General features: G+C 41.3%; 1 protein-coding gene across 1 annotated transcript in view; it reads right to left on the minus strand.

Annotated features, from left to right (window-relative positions):
* Positions 1 to 27,089, minus strand: part of MALRD1 (MAM and LDL receptor class A domain containing 1) — a 433,259-nt gene that overhangs the window by 67,550 nt on the left and 338,620 nt on the right. Inside the window, exons 26-28 of the mRNA XM_019529906.1 lie at positions 21,921 to 22,199; positions 14,226 to 14,351; positions 10,032 to 10,098 (exon numbers count right to left, since the gene is read on the minus strand). Of these exons, the coding sequence (XP_019385451.1) occupies positions 10,032 to 10,098; positions 14,226 to 14,351; positions 21,921 to 22,199 (472 nt within the window). The remainder of the gene's footprint in view (positions 1 to 10,031; positions 10,099 to 14,225; positions 14,352 to 21,920; positions 22,200 to 27,089) is intronic.

Below are 27,089 nucleotides of genomic sequence, written 5' to 3' on the forward strand. Positions count from 1 at the left end.
CTTTCCTGCCATGGCAGGGGGTCGGACTAGATGATCTGCTCAGGTCCCTTCCGACCCTAGAAACTATGAAACTATGAAAAAGTAAAAGAATATAAAAATCCATTTGATCAGAACTCTCTTGAGATAGACTGTCTGTCATTCCTGGATCCTTGATTGCTTAGAATTATAAGGCCTTCTGCTCTAAAGTACCCACTGACCAACTGACAATTTAGGTTACAGACTAATTTTCAAAGAGGTGCAGCTTCCTTCATGGATGTTCCAAAAAAAAAAAATCAGCTAACAATAGTGCTATTCTTTGAGTGAAGTTTAAGAGCCATCCATCAAGCAAGACCTAGAGTTCATTAATGATTCCATCTATGCAAAAACAGTTCTCAGATCTTGTCTACTTCTAGCATCAAGTCCCACATATTCAATACATTTTGATAATTATTCAATAATATTTTTGAGGAAAAAGTTAGAGTAGCTCTTCTATCTTTGTACATTTAACCTCTGTGGGTGCCAATATTAGCATTCATATATTTCATATAGATTTTTTTCACTCAAGCTTTTTCTTAGTTAGCCACATAATAATTTTAAAGAGAAATGCAAATATATCTGCAGAAACAGTTTGCAAGTATTTTTCATGTTATTTACTGAAACGTATCCATATGATTATATCAGTGATATAAATGATATTTGTATTGTTTGCATGTTTTTCTTATGTTGATGACTGAGCATTTTAAATATTATTCAATATATTTTTTTCTAAAATAATATTTTGTGATTATATTATATGCAATGTTCACCAAAGATCTCAGAATACTTTACAAAGAGAGCACAAGAAATACTCTCTCTATTTGGTTCAGATTTGCATTCAGCGCAATTCAGGGGACAGTGATGCGACTTACTGATTCAGATCACAGTCCTGATTCAATTTGGCGGAATCTGAATATCCGATTCTGATTCAGAGAATCAGCGATTCAGCTATAGACACAGCTTTCTAGGTTTTTACTACTTATCTCGAGGTACCAGGCATGGCTCATGAATGCTGAGATGATAGGACAGATGGAGAGTTCCACAGGAATGCCTTGTTCCCCCCACCCTTCCTCCCCCACCATGCTCAGCGGTGAACCGAAAAGTGTAGAAAAAACATAAGGCCGTGTCTATGTCCGAATCATCAAATCTCTCTGAATCAAATCAGAGGCTTCAGATTAATGGAGAGATTAATGGGTCTCCTGATTTGATTCTCTATATTATGGAGAAGACCCTGAGGTTAATGCCTAGTGTCAAGGCCTACTGCCATAGCTACTCTAGGAAAACTAGTTGCCTGTTCATTCCTGACACTTGAGCAACTTCCATAAGTTTAACATGGTGGGTTTTTGGTTGTAGCCGTGTTGGTCTAAGGGGATACGCAGGTAAGGTTCTTTGAGTAGATGTGACATCTTTTATTAGACCAACTGAGTAGTTGGAAAAACGTTCTTGGCAAGCTTTCAGGCACGGTCACCCTTCTTCAGGCATAGGGAGTCTCTGCTGTTTTGAGTCTTAGAACTATTCCTTGGAGTCTCATAAAGCAGAGACTCCCTATGCCTGAAGAAGGTTGACTACACCTGAAAGCTTGCCATGACCCTTTTTTTCCAACTACTCAGTTGATCTAATAAAAGGTATCACATGTGCTCAAAGAACCTTGCCATCAGTTTAACATGTTATGTTCAGGTTCTAAATATAGAACAGGGGTTGGAACAACCCAGATCAGGTTGGAGAAAGGTGGGCAGTTGGATCCAGATGCCACCCCTGCTTCTTTCCACCACCCAGTTGCAGTGCAGTATGGTGAAAGCCCTCCTCTGCTGGAGCCCCTGCCATCTAACTATGGGATGGGATGGCAGAGGTCCCTTCCACAGAAGCTCTGGCTGCCAACCTGGGTCTCCTAATTCCTACTCCTGTGTTCTCTGATACAAACAATCAATCTAGTGTGGGAGGTCCCAATTTATGTACCTTCTTCAACTGGTTGTGGCTTCTCCTAATTCCCCACTATTTTTGTGGAAACATGCAAATTATACCAATATACATAACATTTACATTATTGTCAACGAATTTTGACCTTTGTGGCTAGAAACAGAAATTACACATAAACCAGTTTAAGTGATCAGAAACTGGTTTAAACCTGTAACAGAACAGATGTTCAGTGCACATAAACCAATTTGAAAATGGCTGAAACCAGTTTGAGATAAACCTGGTTGAATGTAATACCAGGCTTAACTAATTTGGGTCAAACTGGTTTATGCAATGTCTATCCCAGACCCCTTCCTAGTTTACGTTAAACCAGAGTCCTCCAGCATCCCAGCATACTCTCTGGTCTGGGTGGGGCTGTTTGCTAAAGCAGAGCAGGGCTGGCCCTGCCTCTCTCCTTCCTAGCCAGAGCACTATCACTGCTTCAGCTGGTTGAGGGACTGCAGCGACTGCCAGGCTTCTCCCCCACCCCCCAGTGGCTGTGCAAGCAGGGATTCCCCCTCCTCCACCTCCTCCACAGCAGGGACCACAGTGCAGGGACCTGGCATATAGCCATGGCTTGCCTCCTCCCTCCCCACTGCCCTTCCCAGCTAATGCTGAGAGGTGTCTGTGTGGGTCTCCAATTTCACTGGAACAAAAGGGAATGAAAAGGGAATGTCTATCCATCTACAAATCGGTTCAAACTTTGCAGGTTAGATTAACTTACAAAGATTGAATCTGTTTAGGCTTTTTGAATGTCTGTCCCTAGCCTGTGTGTCAGTATTCAGCATATGATCATGTAACAACTGTGTATTTCTTATATTTTTATCTACTAATCAAAATGCAAACTTACAACGACATTATTCAGAATTTTTTGAGGTGCAAGGATTTCTGAAAATCTTACCATATTAAAGTATTTAGACATTTGGATACCAAATCTAATGCTGAGAAGATGTTTCAGCTACTAAAAAAGTTATGCTCATACAACTATACTAAATACTATTGTGCTACAGGCAAAAACAAAACAAACAACTCCACTCCCCAAAACACTATGGATGTTCATTAAAATAGAACGTATGAGATTCTTCTAAAAAGCTGCTCTTAAAGTTGAGAAAGACAGGTGAGAGAAAGTTTGGGATCAGATAGAGAGCATGTAGTACGTCTATGAAGAAACAGTAAGAAAGTTCTTCTGAATCAATGACAATATTGTAAAAACTTAGTTTTTCTCTGTAAGATAAAGCAGGAAAAGCCATGTTGCCCATTTCTACTAAGCAAAAGAAAATAAAAGAATGATTTCTATAATCTGGACAATAATAACTTCTTGAAAAACAAGAAAGCCCTCAATTAATTGTCTGCATAAAATATTTTCTTCAAAATTCTTAGCTGCATAATTTGGATGTGTACATATTATGTATAATTGTAAAAGTATGTTTAATGAGGATACATTTCTAACGTGTAACACGTTTGTTAAACTACTGGGCAGCTAATGTAATTGCATTTTCTACTTACCACTAGAGTCTGTTCTTAAAATTCAAGAACTAATAAAAGTGTGCCCTTTGTTCTCTTTTAGAATGGACCGATCGATGTACTTGCTCCTAAATTTGATCTGCTATATATTTAGTATATAGAGGGAAAAGCAGGTAGCATAATTAATTCATTATTAGACAGGAACAGTGAAATATACCAAATGTGAATGTGGTATACTATAAATCCTGTCTAGGTAGTGTTAGGCTTAAAACTGTGTGTAATCAGTCTGGTGAGAAATGTTTCTCTTGCTACCACCTTTCATTTTGACACCCAGACAGTGGTGTAACCACTTAAAATTACAAATGTCAGAGTTTCATAACAACTAAATTTTGTAGTGCATGTTATTCTCAACATTTCTGTCCAAAATATTTCCAGTGATTTGAAGCCTGTTTTAAAAGAAATTAGATATGCCATTGTGTACACAAAAGGTATGCATAATTAGTTATTGAATTTGCATAGGCTGTTAACTCAATTGTGCATGCAAACTAGGTAAATGCATGTGCAAAAAATTATTGTCATTTCTGTTTGCGATAAATGATTTACAAATTCAAACATGGGTGAAAGTAGATAATTTAGGCATTCAGTTGCATATCCATTAGAGAGGAATTTGGTGAGAACAAGTAGGAATGGTATGGTACTTTGGAGCAATATGTTCAACACCAACTTGTGTTTCATGCATGAGCCAAGGGGAAGCCAAAACCATCATATTTGCAATGCTCCACATTGCACTGTAAACCTGGCCAGAGAAAGCATCATCAGTAACTGCATCCCAGAAGTATCCTGCTATAATTGGTCATAGATGCAATGACTAGATGCTTAGTAAGAGCTAATTAAAGTACATGATTTAACAGCTGACAAATTTACACTCAACAATATATATTAAAGGACTGGATCCTCATCTGGCAAGACTGTGCTCCAGATGTCAAACAGATGGTGAAATCTGATCTAGATTTGTGCCTACTACATGATTTTTCTCCCTTGCCTCCCTTGTTATTTGCATCCAAAGGGCTGAAGAATTCACCCTCCTTATTCCTAACAACCTTCTTGGCCACCCACAGGTATTTAATGAAAAGATGTAGACAGCTGTAGTTTGATACTTCAGCTCTGAACATGTCAAATGGAAGTTGGATTCAAACCTCTTTAGAAAAGTGCACTACAATAAGCTTGATTGTCCTCTGACATACAGCCATGAGAAGGAATGGAAACAAGCTGCTAAAAGTCACCTTGAATTTGCATTCTGCTTAACAGACTTGATTGTTTTTGCCAAGTAGTCATCCTAAAAACCCAGAAAATCTCACTTATGATAAGTAAAGAGCTATTGCTTTTCGGAGTTTTGGAAGACATCCTGCTTTGCACTCCTCCTTTACACTAACAGGCCAGATCCAGATGTGCAGGAACATGAGGTTTGTGGCATTGCGGTGCCACAAACCGCATGTGTTGAATGTTAAACTATGCGTGTTAAACCACACCACTTGAACATGTGCCAAGGAGAAATAAACTCCAGAGAAATAAGCTCTGCCATTTATTCATGTGCAGCACGTTGAACCAGGGCACAGCAGCCCTAGCTGGGAGGGGCCTGGGAGGTCAGTGTGGGGGCTGCCCACTGGCTAGTGGAAGCTGCCTTGTGCCCCAGCCAGCCCCTCCACAGTATGTTGAGCCAAGGGGAGCACCCCTGGATGAGAGGGGCCTGGGAGATTAGCCAGCCTGGGGCTGCTTCCCTTGGCTCAATGTGCTGTTGAGGGGCTGGCTGGGGCACAAGACAGCTTCAGTGCAGGACTAGCCACCAGACAGCTCCCACACTGAAGCACCCTCAGGCCCCAGCCAGCCCCTCCACTGTCTACACATGCATGGCTGCAGTGTTTTACTCCCCAGCAGCATAGTACTTGTATTTATCCTGCTGTGGAATAAATGAGTTTACTCCAACCTAATGGGGTAGACATGTAGATGCTGAGACATTTGCTGTGCAACTAATTAGTCAACTGCAGTGAGCATCTTGTGTAGAAGTGCCCACAGTGGTGTTACAGGTCACCTCTAAACTGTTATGAAGACACTTAAAACAGAGCATTCACCTGTTAAAGGGTGTCAACCTCTGTGAAGATAATGAGTCAGAGAACAGAAAACATTTTCAGCTGCGTCTCAGCTCTCCCCATATTCTGGCGTGCAAGCAGTCAGCCCACTGGGTCTCAGCTTTGCCCTAGTGTGAATACTAACCCAACCAATCCATTAACCCAATCCCAATTCAGTGAAATGCATGCAAGATTCTGGTCCTTTAACCATCCCACCCCCCAAAAAACAAAAACAAACAAAAAACTTCTTTGTCACTCCTTTCACTTTATTTCTGCCCTGATCTTTACTTCACTTCAAAGAGGTTTTTTTTTCAAGACTATTCCCCTTCTACCTTCAGCTCTGGCTGGCTTTTACTAGCTGGGGAGTCAAGGAAGCCACCTTGTGGTTCTTCCACCACTGAGTGACATGCCATCCTCCTCCATGCTAGCCAGGCCCTTTAGTGGCAAGTCAGAATTGTGCAGGTCTGAGACATAATTAGGTATTAACCTGTGACTACTCTGAAACTGTTCTAACTTTATGATGGCATAAAATTCTACAGATTTGAAATGTTTTAAAGGTAACCTGTAATAGCACCCTTACACTTCTTCAACTAGTCATGCAAGGGCACCCATTATTCAATGGTAATGCAGTATTTAATATCATTATAATTTGGGACAGAGGGGTCACTGTAAATTCTTTGTAAATTTCAGCAAATTTTCATGCATATTACCTTTACTAGTAACAAAAGACATGAGGAGACACCAGAACTGGCAAACCAAATACTAATAAATGATCACCAAGGAGAGCTAAGGGTATTTTCTTAATTTAAATTAGACATCCTGTCATATTACATGCAGTGGTGATTAATCAATTATCACGTGACAAGAAATAATTAGAATTACACTTAAACCGATTACTACAAAGAGAGAGAAGAAAGACATAAATTAAACATTGAATGTAGAGACTAGATGGTATCTCTTGTGTAACAGTCTAGCTCTCTCCTATCACAGGAACCATGTCAAATAGTCTTTTATCAAGCTCAATCTCAAAATTAGGGTTTGTCCCTGCTACTCCTATTAGAAGGCGATTGAAGAACCTCTTTCCATAGATGATTAAAAACCTAATTTCCACCATAAATTTATTTGTAGTCTATTTATATCATTAATTCTTGGGTAAATACTGTCTTTTAGCTTAAACAGTTTTTCCCCTTTCCAGTGTTTATCTCCCACAATATATTTTTAGACAACAAACTACATCACTCCTACCACCCACCTTTGTTTTGATAGATTAAAAAGCCAAGAAATTAATGTAACTTAGATTCTCCATTTCCCAGATCATCTAAGTAAAAGGGCATTAATGCTTCCTATCTCCACTGGAAATACTATATTTAGTCAGTTTTAAGATGAGGGTTTGTTCTCCATTTAACATAGGGAAAAAAGCTCCTCATCTTAGAACTGAGTATGATGGTGAGGTGGGGGTTAGGGGAAACAGCTGCTGTGGCTCGGACCCTAGCCTGCACCTAGGAGCCAGGGCCGTAATCACAGCTGCTGCCTGCCCCCCTCCCCTGCAACTGCTTCTGTATCCTCATCTCCCTCCCCCACTCCTCCTCCTCTTCCTTCCCTCTCCCCCCACTTACCCTTGGTCTACACCAGCAGGATACATCAACACAGCAGCCTGAGGCACTGAGTATGGCCCCAGCCCAGTCCCACAGCGGTGGCATGAAGCCCACATAGCTTTTATGGGACTGGGCTGGGGCTCAGTGCCCTTGGGCTACCATGCCCAGGCTAGAACAGGGAACAGGGCCTGCCAGCATAGAGCAAGGGTAAGGGTGGGGGAAGGAGTATCAGGGGCTGGGTGAGGGGTGGAAGCAGAGGGTGGGGGAGGAAGAGTAGGTGGAGACAGAGTCTGAAGAGGAGGCAGGATCAGGGAAAAGAGTCTTGGGAAAGGAGGGGGGAAGCAGGGAGAAGACACTGGGGGCATGGAGCAGGAGGGAGAGCAGAGACAGAGGAGGAAGGGGGTCCCAAGTCTGCGGGAGTGGGGAGCAGAGGAGCAGGTACAAGCAGGGGGCAAGTTGCTCCACCTGCCCAAACCACCTGCCTCCTACCGCTTGCTCCTCCTCAGCAATGGGGGTTGGGGGAGGGAATTAAAGGTGACTGCCCTATTATTAGATTGTGTACTTGGAAAATTATTACAAATTTATCATTTTGCCCACATAAAAAATCTAATTATTGGGGACTGTCTTAAATTCAGGGTCATCTTAGATTTGAGTAAATATGGTACATTGTGTAATATGTCCCACCATCATATTTGCCTTTTCCAAGGTCACATCACATTGGGGGCTCGTGGTTGGGGACACCTGTGGTTTTCCAAAGCTCCCAGGTGTTCCTCTTCTTTTACCATTTCCTACTTTTTGTGCCTAGATAATGAAAGTCAGCAAGGTTGGTTGCCAGACCAAGTCTTGAGAACTTCCACTAGTAACCTCTGAAATCCCAGTCTAATAGCTCCCACGTCAACACAAACTATTGTTATATTTCCTGTAGTCAGTTTCTTATCCACCTTTAGTTCTTGAACTGATTCCCAAGCTCTCTCAGTTCAAGCAATAATTTTCCATTGTATCAAATGTTTTAATGAAGATGAGATAGATGACAGTTACAAAATTTTCCTTTTCTGGAAAATCAGTTATCGGATCAAAGAATTATATCAGCTAGTCTGACACAATTTATTTCTGGTATATTCATGTTACATTTTATGAAACTTTCTATTTACCTCCACATCTTTATCTTTTCTTCAAAAACTGTTCTAAAGGTTTGCATGCTATTGATGTAAGACTAACAGATTTGTAGGTACCTGGACAGCATTCCCTCCTTCCATATTAAACATAGGTATTACTTGTATTATAATCTAATCATATGGTACCATGCTCGATTTGCTTGATTATTAAAATCCCATGCTACTGAACTGGCAATTTGATTTACCATTTTGTTTGTTTTTTGGTATTCTGGAATGGAAAAAAATATTCCCCTCCTCCCCTATGACTTAAGTGCATTCAGAGTTTTGCTTTTACCTTGTTTGTGATGATGTTCATTTCAAATTCTCAATCCCATTAGCCATTATTATTCTATTCCCCCCCATGATCAACATTATTGTCCTTGCTGAAAACAGACAAAACATACATTTAGATATTGGGTCATATTCAGCTTACCTTTGATTTCTACTCTTTCCTCACAGCATAGATGTTCTACTTCTTTTCTTGTCACATAGCATAGCTGAAGAGTTTTTTTGCCATTTGTTTTAGTTTACTTTTTAAAATCTAACTTAGTTTGATTTTTTGGCAATTCTCACTTCATCCCTAAAATACGTGACCTCTAAAACATAGCGTCTTTGGAAGTTGAATCCTTTTTCCCATCCCTTCTAAACTTTCTTGAAATGTTTTTTTTTTTGGTCTTTTTTTCTGTTTGGTCTGATACCTTTTGTATAAGTTTTTTGATCTTATTTGGTATAAAACTTCCAAACACTGTTTGCATCTTTGGCTAGAAACAGACGTCGACTTTGTGCATCCACAATTTTTATTACAGCACAAAGTGAAAGCAAACAGATGTCCATACCTTTTATTGCACCACAAAGACAAGTAATAATGTGTGCTTCATCTTCAAAGAGGGTATCTATTAGCTTTATGGCAGGAGAGCATGGGCATCCCAGAGCAGTCTCTAGCTACCTGGGTCAGGCACTCCCAGGACTTGAGCGTCTCAGCCCTGCATGCCCTGGGCATTCCCATGCAGCACCTGGTCCCTCAAGCCTGGGAATGCCTGCCCAGCTTTTCCTGCTTACAGAGAGGTGGAGTATCTCTTTAAGTGGGGAAAAAACAGGGTTTCATGGTCACAGAGGTGCACCTCAGGAATTCAGATGCTTTTTCTTATGACTTTTTAAAATGCCAGATTATAATATATTCCTTATTTGTGCTTTACCAGGCAATATTGCAACACTGCATTATAAAACAGCAACACTGCAACATTACACTTAACACTTTGCTTGCCATAAGTGTAAAAGCAGCTGCTGCACTATGTATTAAAAGAAACATTATACCAGGGATTTCATGCAGAGCTGGAAACAGTGGTTTGTTATAAATCTTGCTTGAGAGGCACAATGAGTCTACTGCAAATTAAGATATCATTTTTCATAGCATCATGTTTTTTTAAATGCTGATGAGACAATGCTGCAATATGAGAAAGGAAACATCAAGTTTTGGAAAAACAGGCAATCCCATCTCTAATGCAAGACAGATGAAAGTCACAGAAAATTCTAGTTGATGGCTAATATTCCTCTCAGAACAGTCTTATGTATATGTTGTTCTCTTGTTCACTCAGCTACTGTACATGAAAATAGCACTAGCATGTAGTGTATTTACTGTTCAAAAATGCATTGCCATTGACTGTCATTTCTATCCATAAGGAACAAAATAAATTCTCCCACAAAAGAATAAATGTGAACCTTACTGGCATAAAGGAATAACTTCTTTGATGATACAGGTTCCTCCATTTTTGCAATAGCCATCAGGACAATCTAAAAACATGAAAGTAAACAACCATTATTAGATTAAGGAACACACAAATTGTCCCTGCCAACATGAGATTTTTTTCCTATGCTGGATCATCTACAGTTTAATTTTCAGAGATGTGAATAACCCCAGCTGTTAGTGAGGACATCTGTCATTTTGAGTACTGAGCGCTTCTAAAGATTCTATACTTGGTCACATGCTTGACCTAATCATAGTATTCCCACTGAAGTCAATGGATTACTCATGTATCTGCTGAACTAGGACCTTAATATTTTCTCAAATCAAGCTTAAATGATTCCAGTAATGGAATGGTTCACTAGAACCTTCAGTAAACAATATGAATATCTTAATGCTATATAACAGTTAAAAGAATCAGCTAAGAGTGTTGAACTTGAGTTTATATAGTGCCTAACTCTGATATTCTTATTAGTAGTTTAAAAGTAGTGGGGAGGGAGAAAACCAGATGCTTACCATCTGCTGTGTGACCAGCTTTCTCAGTAATGATTTCTCAGAGGTATGGACATAGAAAACTCAAGAGAAATTAATTTTAAAAGAGAAAGAAGTTTAAGAAGAAAGATACAGCCCACCATGTGGTCTTGCAGACTTGTGACACATGGGTATCTCATGTGCATGAGGTCATGCAAAGTTCAGAAACATTTTGTCATTAAAAGTTTTGACTTTAATAAAGTATCTGTCTACCAAGGAAGTCTCAAAAACTAAAAAGACAACCCTTAGCTTTTCTAAAGACAGAAAAGAATTCCTGTAAGTGTTTGTTACTAGATTTCCAATTAGGATTAATAATGGTTGAGCTTTCTTCAGGATTTTTTTTACCACTAAATAGTCTCCTACATTACAGCAAGGCACTACATTAGGGGTTCCCAGACTGTGATATGTGTACATCTGGAGGCATGCAAGACATTTATAGCGGGTACGCAGGATAAATTCTGTAATGGTGGATTTAATTTTCATTATAATAACAATTGGCATTTAAGGGGTTAAAATATGCTGGTAGGGGTACTGAGGCAGCTGGTAAATCTGGAAAGGGATACACAATAAGAAAAAGTTTGGGAACCTCTGCACTTCATCCCTTTAAACTGTTCAGAAAGTCTGCTGGGATTTACAGCCATGACCTAATCTATCACAATCAAACAATTTATGTCCTGATCTTGCGACATTTTGGTGCATGAGTGCATTATATAGGGGATCATTCTCATTAACTGTAATGGGACTACTTACAGGAGTAAAATTAGGCAACTAAGGCAGTTGGTCTCAACTTTTTTCAGACTCAGGGCACCCCTTGAAATATTCCAGCTCTTAGTTTTCAATTTTTTGGAATAAAGAGAAATAATAGAGCAATTCTGCTGCAAAGAACTCAGAAAGATCTCAGCAGGTCAGAATCTTTTTAACAATATGGATTCCTATTTGAAAACTCTTGGTTTATCTTGTGAATCATGTTGCAAATCTAACAGTGCTAAGCACTCTGCAGCACCCTTGAAAGGCTCATAAGGCACTCTGGGGTGCTGCAGCAACCTGCTTGAGAATCACTAGATCAAGGTCAAAGGGTGCAGACAGAAGTGCAGGTCCCAGGTGTAAGTCAGAATGATTTTTGCAAAGTGTGCTGAGTTATGCTACCCCAGACCAAACATAAGTTCACTGTTGGTTTAAGGGGGGAGGGAAATCTAGTTTTGTTTGAGTGCCTGCAGCCAGGTTCCCATAACAAGGGCCAGGGCTTTCTGCCAGTCCTCCCTGTTTTCAGAATGGAAAGGGGGAAAGGCAGTGCAGGAAGCTCATTCTTGGGGCTCCCCAGCTGGTGCTGAAGGATGGGATGGGTGAATTGGAGCCCCCCACATTGTAGGGGGCTGCAAAACACCTGCCGAACCTTCCAGGGGGAGGGGGCACTGAAAACCCCTCAGATTGAACTCCTTCTACTTCCTTTCCCCTCTCCTATTCTGAAAACAGACAGACTAGGAGCTCCACAGACATGAGTTGTGACATCTTCATCTAATATTTTATGCAATGGTCAGACGGGTGGTCAGATTTTCAGCCAGTTGACCATTTTTAAAACTGTTTGCAGCTACGCACTTGTGTTTGGTCACAGCTATAAACTGCTTTCTGTGGCCAGATCAGGTAAAGATGTCACTTCTGTCTGCACCCTAAATTATTTACTGTATATCTAGTGAATTCAGTAGGATCGTTTATCCAGATAACTTTAAATGCATGTATAAGAAGCTGAGCTTGCTTAAATTTATACACTGCAAAGATTGGACCCTTAATCATATACTTCTGTTAATATCAGTGGCTCATCACTTCAAAAATATATCTCAAAATAACCATAGAAGCCATATGGTACTATCTGAACAGCCAGAATATCATTTTTATTATAATAAAGTTACAATTTTATGAGGGTGAGCAAGTAATTAAAACAAACATATAGCCTTGATCCTGAAATTGACTGGGCATCACCATGTTCTAGAGTCCATGTGCAACCTCAAAGACTTTAATGGGGCTCTGCATAGCATACATAAGGTTACCATTTTCCAGGTCCGAAAAAGAGGACACTTGTCACAAATAGGGGGAGAGGGAAGGTGGGGGGCAGGGGAAATATGATGGTGGGGCGGCAATGATACACCAGTGTCCTGCCGCTGCCCATTCTGTTGCCCCTCACTGGCAAGCCACCCCCTGCTGCTGCCCCTCACTCTGAAACCATTGACCCCAGCCCTGCAAGTGCCCCTCACTCCCAAACAGCAGTCCCCTGCCCCCCCACTCCCTGCTGGTGCCCCTCACTTCTGACCCACAGCACACAGGCTCTCTCTCTGTCTCTCCCCTGGGAGCTCGCTGGAGCCTGCACAGGGAGCTGGTGACCCCAGGCAGTCTGGGAGAGCAGAAAACCCGGACATACGTTCTTATTTTAAAAACCCTCACAGGGGGTCAAAAAAGAGGACATGTCTGGGAAAACCTGGATGCATGTTAACCCTACATAGCCAGAGGTCCACCAGGGTGAAAGGCAGCAGCAGCAGGAATGAGCTGTATGTATATTCAGGAACTGTAAGGGAAAGCATTTTACATCTGTTGCAACAGGTACTAAGGTAAATAAATTAAATGGACAGTTTGCTGAAAGCATAAAAATAAAAGCAACAATTTATTCTATGCGGATACCCACATTTTCAAGGAGATAATGTAGGAAGCAAATTACTTAAATTACTTAAAATGATAGGCTACCTGAGACTCACTTATTTAGTACTACAAGAATTTACTGCATTACTTTTGTCACCTGACATCCTTTTATGTTTAGCTAGTCTCTTTCATGGGAAAATATAATTGCTTTTCATATGTATTAGTTTCATACAACAACTATGAGTTGGTTCAATTCTATTCTGTGTTCCTAAGCATAGAATTTTGTCTTGTGCCTATCTTCTGAGGTTAGGTTAGGTTAGTAAAACTTGTTTTATAAGGGAAAAGTGTTAGCGATGGTAGCATAACTCCCCTGAAGTCAATGTTATCTGAGATTTTAGCCCAGAAGTTTGTAATGGTTTTCAATGGAAAGAAGATTGCTGTGGTACAGAATGGACTGTACACACACACACACACACACACACACACACAGATCAATCTTGTTTTCAAGTAACTTTTGTAGTGAAGGAACTGATTTTCTGTTGGACACATCACTTTTTCTTTTTTTACATTTATACATTGTTTTTCAACTGTACTAAAAATAAATACTGAGTCTTATTGTGCTAAAGCAAATATTCTGTCTTCAACCTGCCCATGCATTGTGCTTTACTTTAAAAAACCCAACCCCTTTGGCTTCAAAATGTTTGATGAATTTAAACGTGATTTTTGACATTGTTATAGTCAGTACATGCCTAAAAGTTTGAAGGAAGAAACTTTTATTTTCAAGCAATATATATATATATCAAGAAATACTTCCAGTCCAATCAGGTAAAATACTTTTCTTCTTTCGTCTTCATAAATGAATCTTAATAAGCCACATTCATCCCAACCCTTTTGTAGTCAGACTAAATTTCATCAGGGTAAATTCAGTTCAATTTGTGCTTTGTCTGCTGCTTTAATCCTCCTCCACTACAAAAACTATATACTTCTGTTGCAAATAATAATTAGATGAACTGACTACCTGAACAGCTGGATTCATCAAGATTGAAATCAATGCAGTTTGAGATACCATCACAACGCTGAGAGAGCGGAATACATCTGTTAGTTGATGCACACAACAAAGAACCATTGAAGCAATCTTTAATGGCTGGAACAAAGTAACAAGATGAACAATGAGAGACATTTTCTTTTTTCACTGATAACGTATTATTGAAAAAAAATATGTGCATGTGCCACAGTATAAAAACATGGATGTGCATTACCATTATACACTTCTATATTCTGAAAAATGCAACTTTGACATTAAGAAAAATAATAATAAGAGGTCATCTTCAGCAATAGAATCAGCCCTTTCCCATGTTCAAATTCTAGGGGTCTAACATTTGCTATATTATTGATTAATTAAGCTACAAAATGCTATGAAAAAATCAACAGTAACATACCACAAAAGCCTATTGAGGTAACTTATAAAAATAATTGTATCAATCCTTAAGCACAGAATGAAAAATTGGCATAAATATAGTCCCCTTTTATTGCTAGAAGCTAAATACTATAGATGGGTGATGTAAAAGCAGGAGAAAAAGCTATGTTTAAAACAATCTAAACTTACAGACATTTGTCAAGCTGGAGCATTCGGTTAAATTTTCAGTCTAAAGGAATTATAAAGTGGAAATCTTGATGGAATTGCATAAGCCTCCAGGTAATTCATTACAGAGTCATTGATCTATAAGATGTACCAATGGTTCTGCAGCTTCTCACAAAATCCAACAGCATTTTGTCACTTTGAGAAACATTTTATCTAATGAAATGTTCTGTAGATCTGCCCCTAAGCTATTATTTCTGAATGTTTTTGTTTAAGCCAAATTCTTTTCCCCTTCTACTTGTGTAAATCAGGAGTAACACTTTTATTTTCACTTCAGTTAGACATCCTAACATTAGCCTGGATTTTTAGATTATAAGTAAGATTAATTTGGACTATTTAAAGTACTCTAAATAAATAGATTATAGAAGTAGATTATAGGCAGTCCTACGCAGTAGAATTAGGTTATAGCCTTACTAATTTAAATGTCTTTCAGATGGCAATGACATCACTCATAAGAGTAAAGATTTTCAGAATCAGGCCCATAAATATTATACACTGCCAATTTAGGAAGGAATATAAATACACATGTAGAAGAACAGTTTACCAGCTCTAAAGCACAGCTAAGTAACATCTACAGTTCAAAGAAATCTTTATGAACCTATGCAGTTTCACCTGATTTAAAAAATATACTATAGTGGTCCTGATGTGTTTAGATATTTACATGTGTGCTTTATACCTTACAGTTCTGTGACTGACATTAGTTACTTAACCCACTCAGCCTTCCTGTGAACAGATGCAAATTCCATGTTCTTTGCAACATTTCATTACTATGTCTTGCATTTATTTTCTGTGAATTTATATCCAAATCCTAGAAACTCCCACCAATTTGTGTGCAGGAAACTTCCATATGATACTGGAACAAGTTTTGAAAATGATTATAGACAGATTCATGTACAGAGGGGTATGGGGACAGTCACTGACACTGCAGGGGTAACTGACCCCTTGCTCCCAGCTTCTCCCCTGCCCACTGGGGTAGGCAGACCATGCCCCAAATCAGGTAAGAATGCCAACCCCACTTCTCTTGGCACCCCCACACTTACCCCCAAGCTCAGTGGCATGTCCCCTTCCCTCCCATATTCCCTTTCTCCTGCCTGCCACTGCCACTGTTCCCTCCTGACTCAGGCTGTGCAGGGAGCCAGGCTTGGGCAGGGACAGAAGCAGTGGCAGTGGTCCTCCTGGTGTTCCCTGGCAGCCCAGAACCAGTCTCAGGGAAAAGGTACCCACACCCACTACCACTGCTACTGCTGCTGCTGCTGTCCCTCATTGAGCCCTAGATCCCTGAACAACCCAGCTGAAATAAGGCATATGTGGTTCTGGAGCTCCCCCCACCTTCAGGTCAGTTATAGGCAGTAGTGGGTGGGGAAGGGGAGCAATGGGAGGAGAAGGGATGTGCCACTGAGCAAAAAGGGGAAAAGTAGTGGGAGTGTGACCATGCCACTGCACCTCCTCTGGAACTGTCCCCACAAATGGCCATTCACACACAGATTTCCAGTTTTTGCTACTACATATATTGCACAGATTAGTTAAAATTATACACAGCCCTACCAGGTTGACTTTAAAAACAAATCAAACTGTTAAGGCTTTTTGTATCTGGTATTTCCTCACACACATGTTAAATACACTGTTGCTAAGCATGCTCGGGATATATTTCTCATGTTATTTAATAAATATATGGTGATAAACAGCGGAAACAAATTCTGGGACTACATTGAAGAGACAAAGTTGGCATTTAGTTTCACAGTCCCAGGGTAAAATAGAGAAGTGTTGTGTTTCTGCTCTACTTTGTGCTGCCTGTTCTTAGCCCCTAAGAATGTTTCAGTTGCTAGGCTAAGATTCCTGGATGACAAATATATTTCTTTCTCCTTGGACAAAACTACTGTTTTGGGATTGCAGGTGATGAAAGAGGTGAAACAGTAGTTTTATAACCCTAACATTTCCCCTGCAGAAGCAACCTGAAAAGGGGCATATCTGTGTTATGGATACTGTCATAGAATGATAGAAAAATAAAGCTAGAAGGGATCTCAGGTGATCATCTAGTCCACCTCTCTGCTTATGGCAGGATCATCCCTGCCTTGACCATTCCAGTTAAATGTCTAACCAGTACTTTCTAGTGCTGGCATGGAAGCTTGGATTTAGAGTAGGATGGACAACTCTGTGCAGAAATACATGTTTAACAGTGATATTTACACTTTAATGTGGTATTAAGCTTTGGGTATAATCAATACTGCAATCACTTCCATGATTACAAGGAGACACAATGTTCTCCAACACATCTCTATTTATTATTGTTAAAGACCACCATAAGTTTCATGATGTAGATGCTAAATGTAGATATTACTGCAAGTGCAAATCAGGTAGCAAGGACTCCTATTTACACCCATAATATAGTCAAATTAAGCTTGCAAGCAAATAAAAAGATGATGACCCTTGTCAAAAAATGGAGCATGTTTTGGAAATTTATATGGGCACATCACAGATTCATTTTTTTGGGATATAGAGAACTGAGAACATTTCTTACTCGCTGCTGTTAGCACTTAAGGGTGTGTGTAGATGGAACGGGGGCCCTAAATTGAACCATTGGGTTTTTTAAAACACCACTTCAATTTAGGGCCAATTAAACCCCCATGTTGTACACACACCCGACTTACCTGCCTCTCCGGCAGTGGGGAGGGAAGCGTGAGCTGCCAGTGGGCAGAGTGGTCACTGGGCTGCAAGGGGGGGGTGGTGGCGAGGGGCTGGTGCTTCCCTCCTGCTAAAGAGACCTTTACTAAAGCTGGGCATGGATGGGACAGAAAGATTATAAACAGGACATTTATAACTGAAAAGATTATAAACAGAACAGGACATTTATAACTGCTAAATCATTTTAAACAAGCAACACAGTCCACTAGCAAACTGTCCACCTCTCTGAAGTCATACATGGATATATTTTTTGGGGGGTAATGGTGGCTGTAGCAGAGGTCTCACTAATGCAGTCTATGTTTGTTTTCCTTTGTTGTGGGCCTCTTTGGGGATTTATGCTTTATCTTTACAGAACAGTTTTCCAACCTGTCTTCGTCCTGGGAGATGATTTTATCACTTGATACTATCTGAGACTCAGAAGCAGGATGAGCGTGTTATGGCTTTCGGTTCATACATTGAGGTGAATTAAATTGTGAAGAGAAACAGGACATTACTGCTCATTTAGAGCCTGATCTCAAGCCAGCTGGAGTTGGTGGGAGTCTTTTCCTTTGTTTTTCTTGACTCAGGCCCTTAAAGAAGACTTGAAAAGAGTTTTGATTTAAAGTGAGACAGAACTACAGTACTTGGAGGATCTGATAAAAGAGAATTAAATGGGAGATAGGGAAGCAGAACATGTATTGTTTTCTTAAATATGTTTTCACTAAAGAATGAGTGGGCTACTCATTGCCTAAGTAACTACTTCTGTGCCTATAATGCTTAAGAACAAAGCAAATTCAGATCTCACAGAATCTGCTAAAACCATCATCCAATTTATATTATTATTACATTACATGCAGACTGGAATTACTAACACAGCACTCAAGTATTTTATAGAATGCATAAATATTCCTACAAAGTAAACTGAATTAGTAAGTTAGATGTATCTTTTTCTCTTCTGATTTTGCTCTGCTGACAAGCATGCATGGTATTTGACATGTTAAAAGGAGACAGCTTGAAGAGGTGAAAAGCTGAAAAGCTTCATAGCATATAAATTACAATGAGATAAATGACTGCTCTGTAGTAACCAGCCTTTCCCTATGGCTCAGTTCTACACCACGACTGACCACTCTTTTCTTTCATTTAGTCTCTCAATCAAGATCTTCAAAGACAGAATGTCAGTTGTTGCTTGCAGTGTTATATTGTTAGCTCCTGTCTTATAGAGCTAAAACTATCAATCTTCTGGAGTTGGGATGTGACAACAGGATTGAATAAGCTACCAACCCACTCATATTTCCTGAGCTTGAGATTTCCAAATGAAGTCAAAGACTTATGTTCTCTGAATATGCCAGAAATGTCTTCTCTTTCTTACCAAGGTATTACTTTAGGATTAAAAGATTATGAACTAATATTTCAGGAGAGGTTTGTAAGTGGGAATGGGGTAGATAGGGTGGATCTAAGAGCAAGGTAGATGGAGGGAGCTGAAGATACAGAGAGGGCTTTGACCATGCCAGAATTTGGTGTCCCAGTAGCATGGCAGAGTCTGAAGACAGAAATGTCTTGGAACTTGTGCTTTTTTTCTTTTCAAATTAGTCACTAGACTTAGTTCCAAACTCAGATCCACAGGCAAGCCTACTTTTTTTTATGTCTACTTTGTAAATCTACTTTAGTGTATCTCCTGACTATGTACAATAGTTTTTATGATAAACAGCACGTGATTATACCCTTGTCTGCAGCAGATGCATTATTTATAGAGATGACAGAGAGAATGAATTTTCATCCCAATGGAAATTCTGATGTTTTCTTATGTATTTTCATTCCAAATAAGTTGTTCAGAAAGAAAACTTCAGAAAAAATGTATCTGAGTGTCCTGACATATTTACTTTCGCCATTTTTGATTGAAAAGAAATCCCATCACCCTCCTGAAATTAAATGTTTGGTCTAACTTTTCTCTACCTGAAGTGAAAAGGAATGAGGACACATAAATCTTTAAGCCTGCCTGAACCTCCATAGTACCCCAAGGCAGTTGTAGTTCCTTATGCCTCCTTTCTTTCCTGTGGGCTCTTCCCCATTTTTGGGACACAAATTGCTGCTAGCACATCAACAGACTTGCTTTTGAAAGCCTGGAACAGGAGAGTTACCTTGAACATCACTGAATGGGCAAGACTGCAACACTTAATGATATCTCACTGAAAAAAGATACCAGCCAATTCATTTGACTGAGCTCAGAACAAAAACAAAATGCTTCTAATGACGTATATTACTAGAAGTAATGTTCCAATATTTTAAGTATGTCACTGGCTAACTACAGGCCCATCAGCCTGACCTCTATTCTGGGGAAGGTCTTAGAAAAGATTATCAAAGAGGCCATTCTTAACAGACTGGCCAATGGCAACATCCTGAGGGATAGCCAGCATGGATTTGTTGCAGGTAGGTCTTGCTTGACCAATCTAATTTCCTTTTATGACCAGGTGACCTGTCACCAGGGCAAGGGAGAGGAGATTGATGTCAGATATCTTGACTTTAAAAAAGCCTTCGATGTGGTATCCCATAATCACCTCTTAGTAAACCTGGCCAATTGAGACCTCAGGTTCACCATGATCTGATGGCTGGGGAATTGACTCCGCCATAGGACACAGAGAGGGGTGGTTGATGAAAGTCAATCATTGTGCTGCGCTGTGACCAGAGGGGTCCCTCAAGGCTCTGTCCTTGGGCCTATATTATTCAATATCTTCATTAATGATATGGACATTGGTATCAGAAGTGGACTGTCCAAGTTCGCAGATGACACCAAATTTTGGGGTAAAGCATCCACACCTGAGGACAGGAGAGGAATCCAAGCTGACCTTGATAGGATCAGGAAATGGGTGGGCAAGAACCTGATGGTGTTTAACACCGAAAAATGCAAGGTTCTCCACCTTAGGAAGAAAAACCCACAGCATACTTATTGGCTCGGCAGTGCTACGCTGGCTAGCACTATGGACGAAAGGGACTTGGAGGTCAACATTGACCACAAGATGAAAATGAGCCATTAATGTGATGCTGCAGCTAGTAAAGCGAGCAAAATGCTGGCTTGCATCCATAGATGCTTCCCAAGCAAATCCCAGGACATCATTTTCCCATTGTACTCGGCCTTGGTGAGGCTGCAGCTGGAGTACTGCATCCAGTTTTGGGCTCCACAATTCAAAAAGGATGTAGAGAAGCTTGAGAGAGTCCAGAGAAGAGCCACAGGCATAATCAGAGGTCAGGAAAACAGACCTTATGATGAAAGGCTGAGAGCTATGGGGCTCCTCAGTCTGGAAAAGCACAGGCTCAGGGGTGATCTAGTGGCCACCTATAAGTTTATCAGGGGTGACCACCAGGATCTGGGGGAACATCTGTTCACCAGACTGCCCCAAGGGGTGACAAGATCAAACGGTCACAGACTCCTCCATGACCATTTCAGGCTGGACATAAGAAATAATTGCTTTACTGTCCAAGCCCTCAAGGTCTGGAATAGACTGCTGCTGGAGATGATTCAAACACCTACTTTGAACACCTTCAAGAGACATTTGGATGTTTACCTTGTTGGGATCCAATGACCCATGCTGACTTCCTGCCCCTGGGGCAGGAGGCTTAATCCAAAGATCTTCCGAGGTCCCTTCCAGTCCTAATGTCTATGAAATCTATGAAATCATAGTTACTCTCCAGAGCAGCATGGTCCTAGAGATTGGTTTCCCTTGAGGATTGGGCCTGGGGTACTCCCTTTCTATAGGCCTCTCCCATTCTGTGTTATATATAGCTATTTCTAGAGAGTTTTCCGTTGGTCCTCTCTGATCCTCACTTCTTTTTTTTAGCTTTGATTCACTTCAGGAGGAATGAGTGACAAGTTACCTCCCCACTTCATGGAAATTAGATAAGGACTCTACATATTTTCACATGCTAAGTTGTTTATGGAGATACCACTCTGTGTTAGGAACTGATACCTGAGCATATCTGAAAATACATTTGGATCAACATATGTGGAATTTGTCATAATATTTCTTTTCCTGATACACCTAAATTCCACACTAGATACTCTCTATAAACATAGGTTCTGGACCCCTTACATTTAAATGCTTTAGCTCTCACACTGCAACTGTAACTGGATTCTTTCTTAAGAACCTGCTATTTAATATTCAATATTGCTACAAACTCCCCAAGAGGCTACTGAATTACACTCAGAGAAAACAGGACATATCTACATATAAGAAAAAGTTTTGCAAAAATTAAGCTGATTTCTAAATATCACAGATGCTATGTGGAGAGGAAGGAAATATGCAGTTTTAGAATGAATTTTACTGGATTTTGAGTTTTTTTAGTATAATTAAATTTCACTAGGAAATATTATGAAAGGAAGTTAGGGTGGTTTTATTTAAAACATTAAAGTAAACTTACGACAATCCACTTCATCTTCATTAAGCTGGCAGTCAGGCACACCATCACATCTCAGGAGTGATGGGATACATCCTTGATTATTATTACACAGGAACTCTGTGTCCTTGCAAAGCCATGGAGAAACAGTGGCTGGTATCTCAGTAGAACAATTAATTTCATCTGTTCCATCCATACAGTTTTCTACCCCATTACATTTTACAGCAGGAGACAGACATTGCTGGACATACATGCAGGTGAACTGGTCCCTGTTGCAGGTTGGAGGTTCGGGTTTGGTCGGTCCTAGATGGTTAAATAAAAATAAGGAAAGAAGATTTATGATCTCACTTATTGATGTTGCATGTAATGCTATCTGGATGAATATATGGATTTTTAGGAGGGTGATTGATTTTGTAGCAAAACCCCCAGTTTTTCTTTTTTTTAAATTTAAAATGCATTCCCTCCCCTTCCCCAACCATTTCTGACTTGTTCTTGCCCTTTCTATTCCCTATAGATAAGTATAAGTGAGCTAAGACATAGGATAAGCTTCAGCATTTTATTTTCGTAGCAAGTTGTATTTGTTTTGTTTTTTCTCCTTCTTTATATTGTATAATTATTATGTTTATATTGATTTTTTACCATTCTATATTACTGTTTTACTGATTCTATATGATTTAGGCCTACATATGTAAGTTAGCATAAGTCATGTCAAGTTTCCATTTTGTTTGTCAAGTCTCTATCCTGTCCCCAGGCCCAATTGTGTAACCTGTGACTCATATCTACCTCTCCTATGTAACTTGGTTCCTGAATGAATGGGGATGAATAAGGGAGCTTGAGAGACAATGGCACTAGGTCTAAAAATAGCTCCCTCTGAATGACTGAACCATCAACACCAATACCGGGATCAACAACCCAGCCATTAGAACCACCCTCAACATTCAAGAAACAAAAGATGAGGCAACCTACCATTGTGCCAGGCTGCACATGCTCAGTAAGAACACCTAGAACCCTCTGGAACAGGACTGACATTGCCTGGACAGGCCCTCCCCGTAGGAGATCAGATGTAGTCTGCCCCATAAAAAGGGGTAGTGAAGACTGACTCCTTGGGACGCCCTCTCCATCTGGACCAGCACCATGCCACATCACCTATCCACCCAGAGGCCCTTCCAGTGACCCCCCTCTGGACAAGGACCCCTTTCCAGCCTGGATAGATAGCTATCACCCCCACCCTCTCTTCAACCAAGGACTTGGACTCTGCTTCTCCTCCGTACCTGGACTCCAGCCCTTCCACTGAGTCTTCTTCTCCTGCTGCCTCTGTGTGTGTGTGTATGAGTGAGAGAGAGAACAAATAACTTCATGGGGCTGTGTAGTGTGTTGTCTGTTTAATAAACCTGTTATTTGGACCCCTAAGTTGGGTTTTGCTTTACTATGGTTCAGCCCTGCTCCAGTTTCTGCTTCTCACCCCTCTAACTTCTGTCTCATTTCTCCCACTCCTGCTTCTGGCTCACCACCACCTCCAACACCTGTCCTGAGCTCCTCTTTGCCTCCAAACCCCCTGTTTCTTTGCCACTGTCTTATCCCCACTGCCTTTTCCCTTGAGCTCTCAAGTTTCTGCCTCAGTTTCTTTCCTGGCTGTCTCCTCCTTGTCACCAGGCTTTTTTTTTCCCCTTGCACCAGTGACCTTGAGTACCCCTGGGGCCACTTGATCTTAAGTCAACCCAAGCCTCAGTTCCTCTGCCAGCTTCTCTCTAGTCCACCAGTTCTAAACCTGGTTCTGGCAACTTTCACTCCCTACACTTCAACTCTCTCTCACCTTAACCTTCCACCAAGTATCCCAGGTACCCCAAGCATACACATACATACCATACCATCCAGGTTAGGAACTTACTTGTGTGTATGTATATGTGGGTTTTATGTGTGTGAACTGGTGAGAGAGTGTGTGTGTGTGTGTGTATATATATATATATGTCATTGTGTGCACGATATACGAATTAGTGATTAGTGTATGTGTACTGAGTGTGCGGGTATGGACAATTGATTTTTGTCTAACTTTTGGGGTGTATAGTGTATGTGCTTGAATGCGTGATAGGTATGCATGTGCCTAGGCTAGTTTGGATGTGTATGTGCCTGAGTTGGTAGTGTGTGTGTGTGTATGCACCTAACTGATTTGTGTGTCTGTATATGTGCAAATGTGTCACACCCTCCTGTCTAACAGCACTATATTGAGATCCTGAAAGCTAGCCTGACCCCACAGGGCAACAATTTTGCAGATACAATCCTTTTATTTTGCTTAAATAAAATTAAAATTATTTTGCTACAAAACCCATTCCACTGTTAGTGTAGAGTACACTATTGCAAATGATGCATCTCAGGATATTAACCAGATTTATGTTGTTACAACTTTTTCCTTGTATAGCCTAAGCACATAATTTATTTGGATGTTGTTTGTTGTACCTTATACACATGGAGGCTTATAAGGTTTTTGGTACAGGAAGGCATATAAGGAAAGGTCTGTAAAAGCTATCTTTCATCCTCTATTACGGGGGCAGGCAAAGTCCGGCGCATGGGCCAGATCTGGTGGCGAGTGGGAGGGGAGCTTCTGCCCTTTGTTTCCCAGCAGCCCCTGACCATGGAGCTGGGGACAGCTTCCATGGAGACCCCAGCATCACCCACGCTGTGATAGCACGAGGCCAGGGTTTCTGTGGAGACTGGCCCCAGCAGCACTGGCAGGCAGCAGTGGCGTCAGCCTCTTCCTGGAGGGGGAGTCTGAGGGGAGGCTGAGGATGGGACTATGCTGTGGGTGGGCGCAAGGTGGGCTCAACTGCTGTTATTTGTGCAGGGTGGGCAGAGGTAGCAGCTGCAGCACCACTGAGGGGGTGGCTATGGAGGGTTATGGGGAATTTTGGGGTGGCTATAGCTCCCTCAACCTCCACTCCAGCACTGCCTCTGCTGGCAGGGTGCGTGGCAGAACACAGAGCTGCTCCGAAGCCCAGCTGGGATCTTGTGTCAATGACAGTATGGTGCAGAGCCAGGGCAGAGCCACAATCTGCAGGAGTGTACAAGCAGTTGATCACACCTCTTCCCTGACTCCTGACCATGCTGTTACTACTGCAAGGAGCCAAGGCAAAGCCACAAACTGCTGCCTGCACTTCCCTGCCTGGGGTATGCAGGCTGCAGATCATAGCTTTGACCAGGCTCAGGACCACTTTGTCACTGCCACAAGATCCCAGCTGGGCTCTGGAGCAGCTCCCTGCCCTGCCATGCACCCTGCCATTGCTGCTGGGGCAGGTCTCCATGGAAACCGGTCCCCGCCACCATTTTACCCACTGCTGCCCTATTAAGAAAAGTTTCATAAGCAGCCATCAACTTACACTTTTCTCTTCCAATATTCTTATGGGATAAGAAAGTAACAAAGAAGGGTTATACAAGCCTTTAATTCAGGAACATTTTACCACAGAAAACTATTACTCACTGAAAGGTTTGTACTTTAGGTGTCAATAAAACATTATGGGAAAGATTTTTTATATGGTAGCAGCAGAGAAAACTATTTTACTATATCAGTATATTGCTCTGATTCTGTAATTTAGCATCATTTAGTGGTGTATTAAATCAAAGAAAGGAGTTTTATATATGTTTTGCTGGGCACAATACAACAGCAAAAAGAAAAATTGTCAATCTTCTGAAGTTAAAAGGGGGATGATTGCAAGCCCACGACAATAAAGGGACTCACTACATATTTATTTCTAGAACTGGAGGAGTACTTGAATCAAATATTTGTGCATTGCCAACCACATCCATTTGCTTCACCAGTGCCTAGAGCCCTTCTACATTTGTTTTTTGCAAACATTATCATTAATCCAAATTTACTAACACTAATACTTACAGGAACCAAAATGTTGGTGTCGGTGTGAGAGTATGGAGGTACTTGTGTGATCATACAGTCAAGGAATGGAAGCAGTAATTAATAACACAATGAATAATTGCTAGGAAGTGACAGGATCCAGCTGAAGAAGAGAGGGAAGAGCATTTTTGCAGACAGGCTTGCTAAACTAATCAGGAGTGATTTAAACTAAGTACTCAGGGGGGTGGAGAAAAAGGCCCTGAGGTAAGTGGGGAAGCATGGGACCTGGAGGAAGCACAAGCAGAGGGGGCAACCAGGGAGGCCTCCTCATTGCTCCTGAGAAAGTAGGGCAATTGGCTAATCACCTCAGGTGTCTGTACATGGATGCACAGAGCCTGGGAAACAAGCAAGATGAATTGGAAGTCCTTGCACAGTCCCAGAACTGTGATGTGATTAGAATAACAGAGACCTGGTGGGAGAGCTTGTATGACTGGATGGGTATAAACCATGTAGGAAGGACAGGGAGGGGAGAAGAGGAGTATGGGTTGCGTTTTATGTAAAAAAGCTGTATGATTGCTCAGAGCTACAGTATGAAACTGGAAATAGGCCTGTTGACAGTCTCTGGCTAAAAGTTAAAGGGGAGAGCAACAAGGGTGATATTGTTGTGGGTGTCTGCTATAGACCACCAGACCAGGAGGATGAGGTAGAAAAGGCTTTCTTCAGACAACTAGCAGATCACAGGCCCTGGTTCTCATGCGGGACTTCAGTCACCCTGACATATGCTGGGAGGGCAATACAGCAGTGCACAGGTAACCCAGGAAGTTTTTGGAGAGTGGTGGAGACAACTTCCTTATGCAAGTGTTGGAGAGATTAACTAGGGACCAAGTTCTTCTTGACCTACTGCTCACAAACAGGGAAGAATTGGTTGGGGATGTAGAAGTTGATGGCAATTTGGGCAGAAGTGACCATCAGATGATTAAATTCAGGATCTTGACAAAAGAAAGAAAGGAGAGCAGCAGAGTAAAGACCCTGGTGTCACGGAGTCACAGAGGTGCCCCGTGATTGTGAGGGTGATTAGCAGAGCTGTCAATCACCCAGGCAGCTCAGGTGCCTGGTTGCCAGGCCAACCAGGTGGGTCACATGGCCAGAAGGGGGCAGGGCCCGGCCTTTATAAACAGCTTAGGCTGGAGCCTGACTCACAGTTCCCTTCTGGCTGCTGCAGGAGCAGGAGCTCTGCGGCTGAGCTGAGCGGCCGGAGTTAGTGGTCGCAGCCTTGCCACCCTAAACGGCTGCGATGATGCAGGGAACAAGATCACCCTGACTGCAGGTAGGACTAAGGGCCCAGGCAGGGC

The sequence above is a fragment of the Crocodylus porosus genome, unplaced genomic scaffold (genome assembly GCF_001723895.1).
Source record: "Crocodylus porosus isolate Cpor-Errol unplaced genomic scaffold, CroPor_comp1, whole genome shotgun sequence".
Classification (NCBI taxonomy): domain Eukaryota; kingdom Metazoa; phylum Chordata; order Crocodylia; family Crocodylidae; genus Crocodylus; species Crocodylus porosus.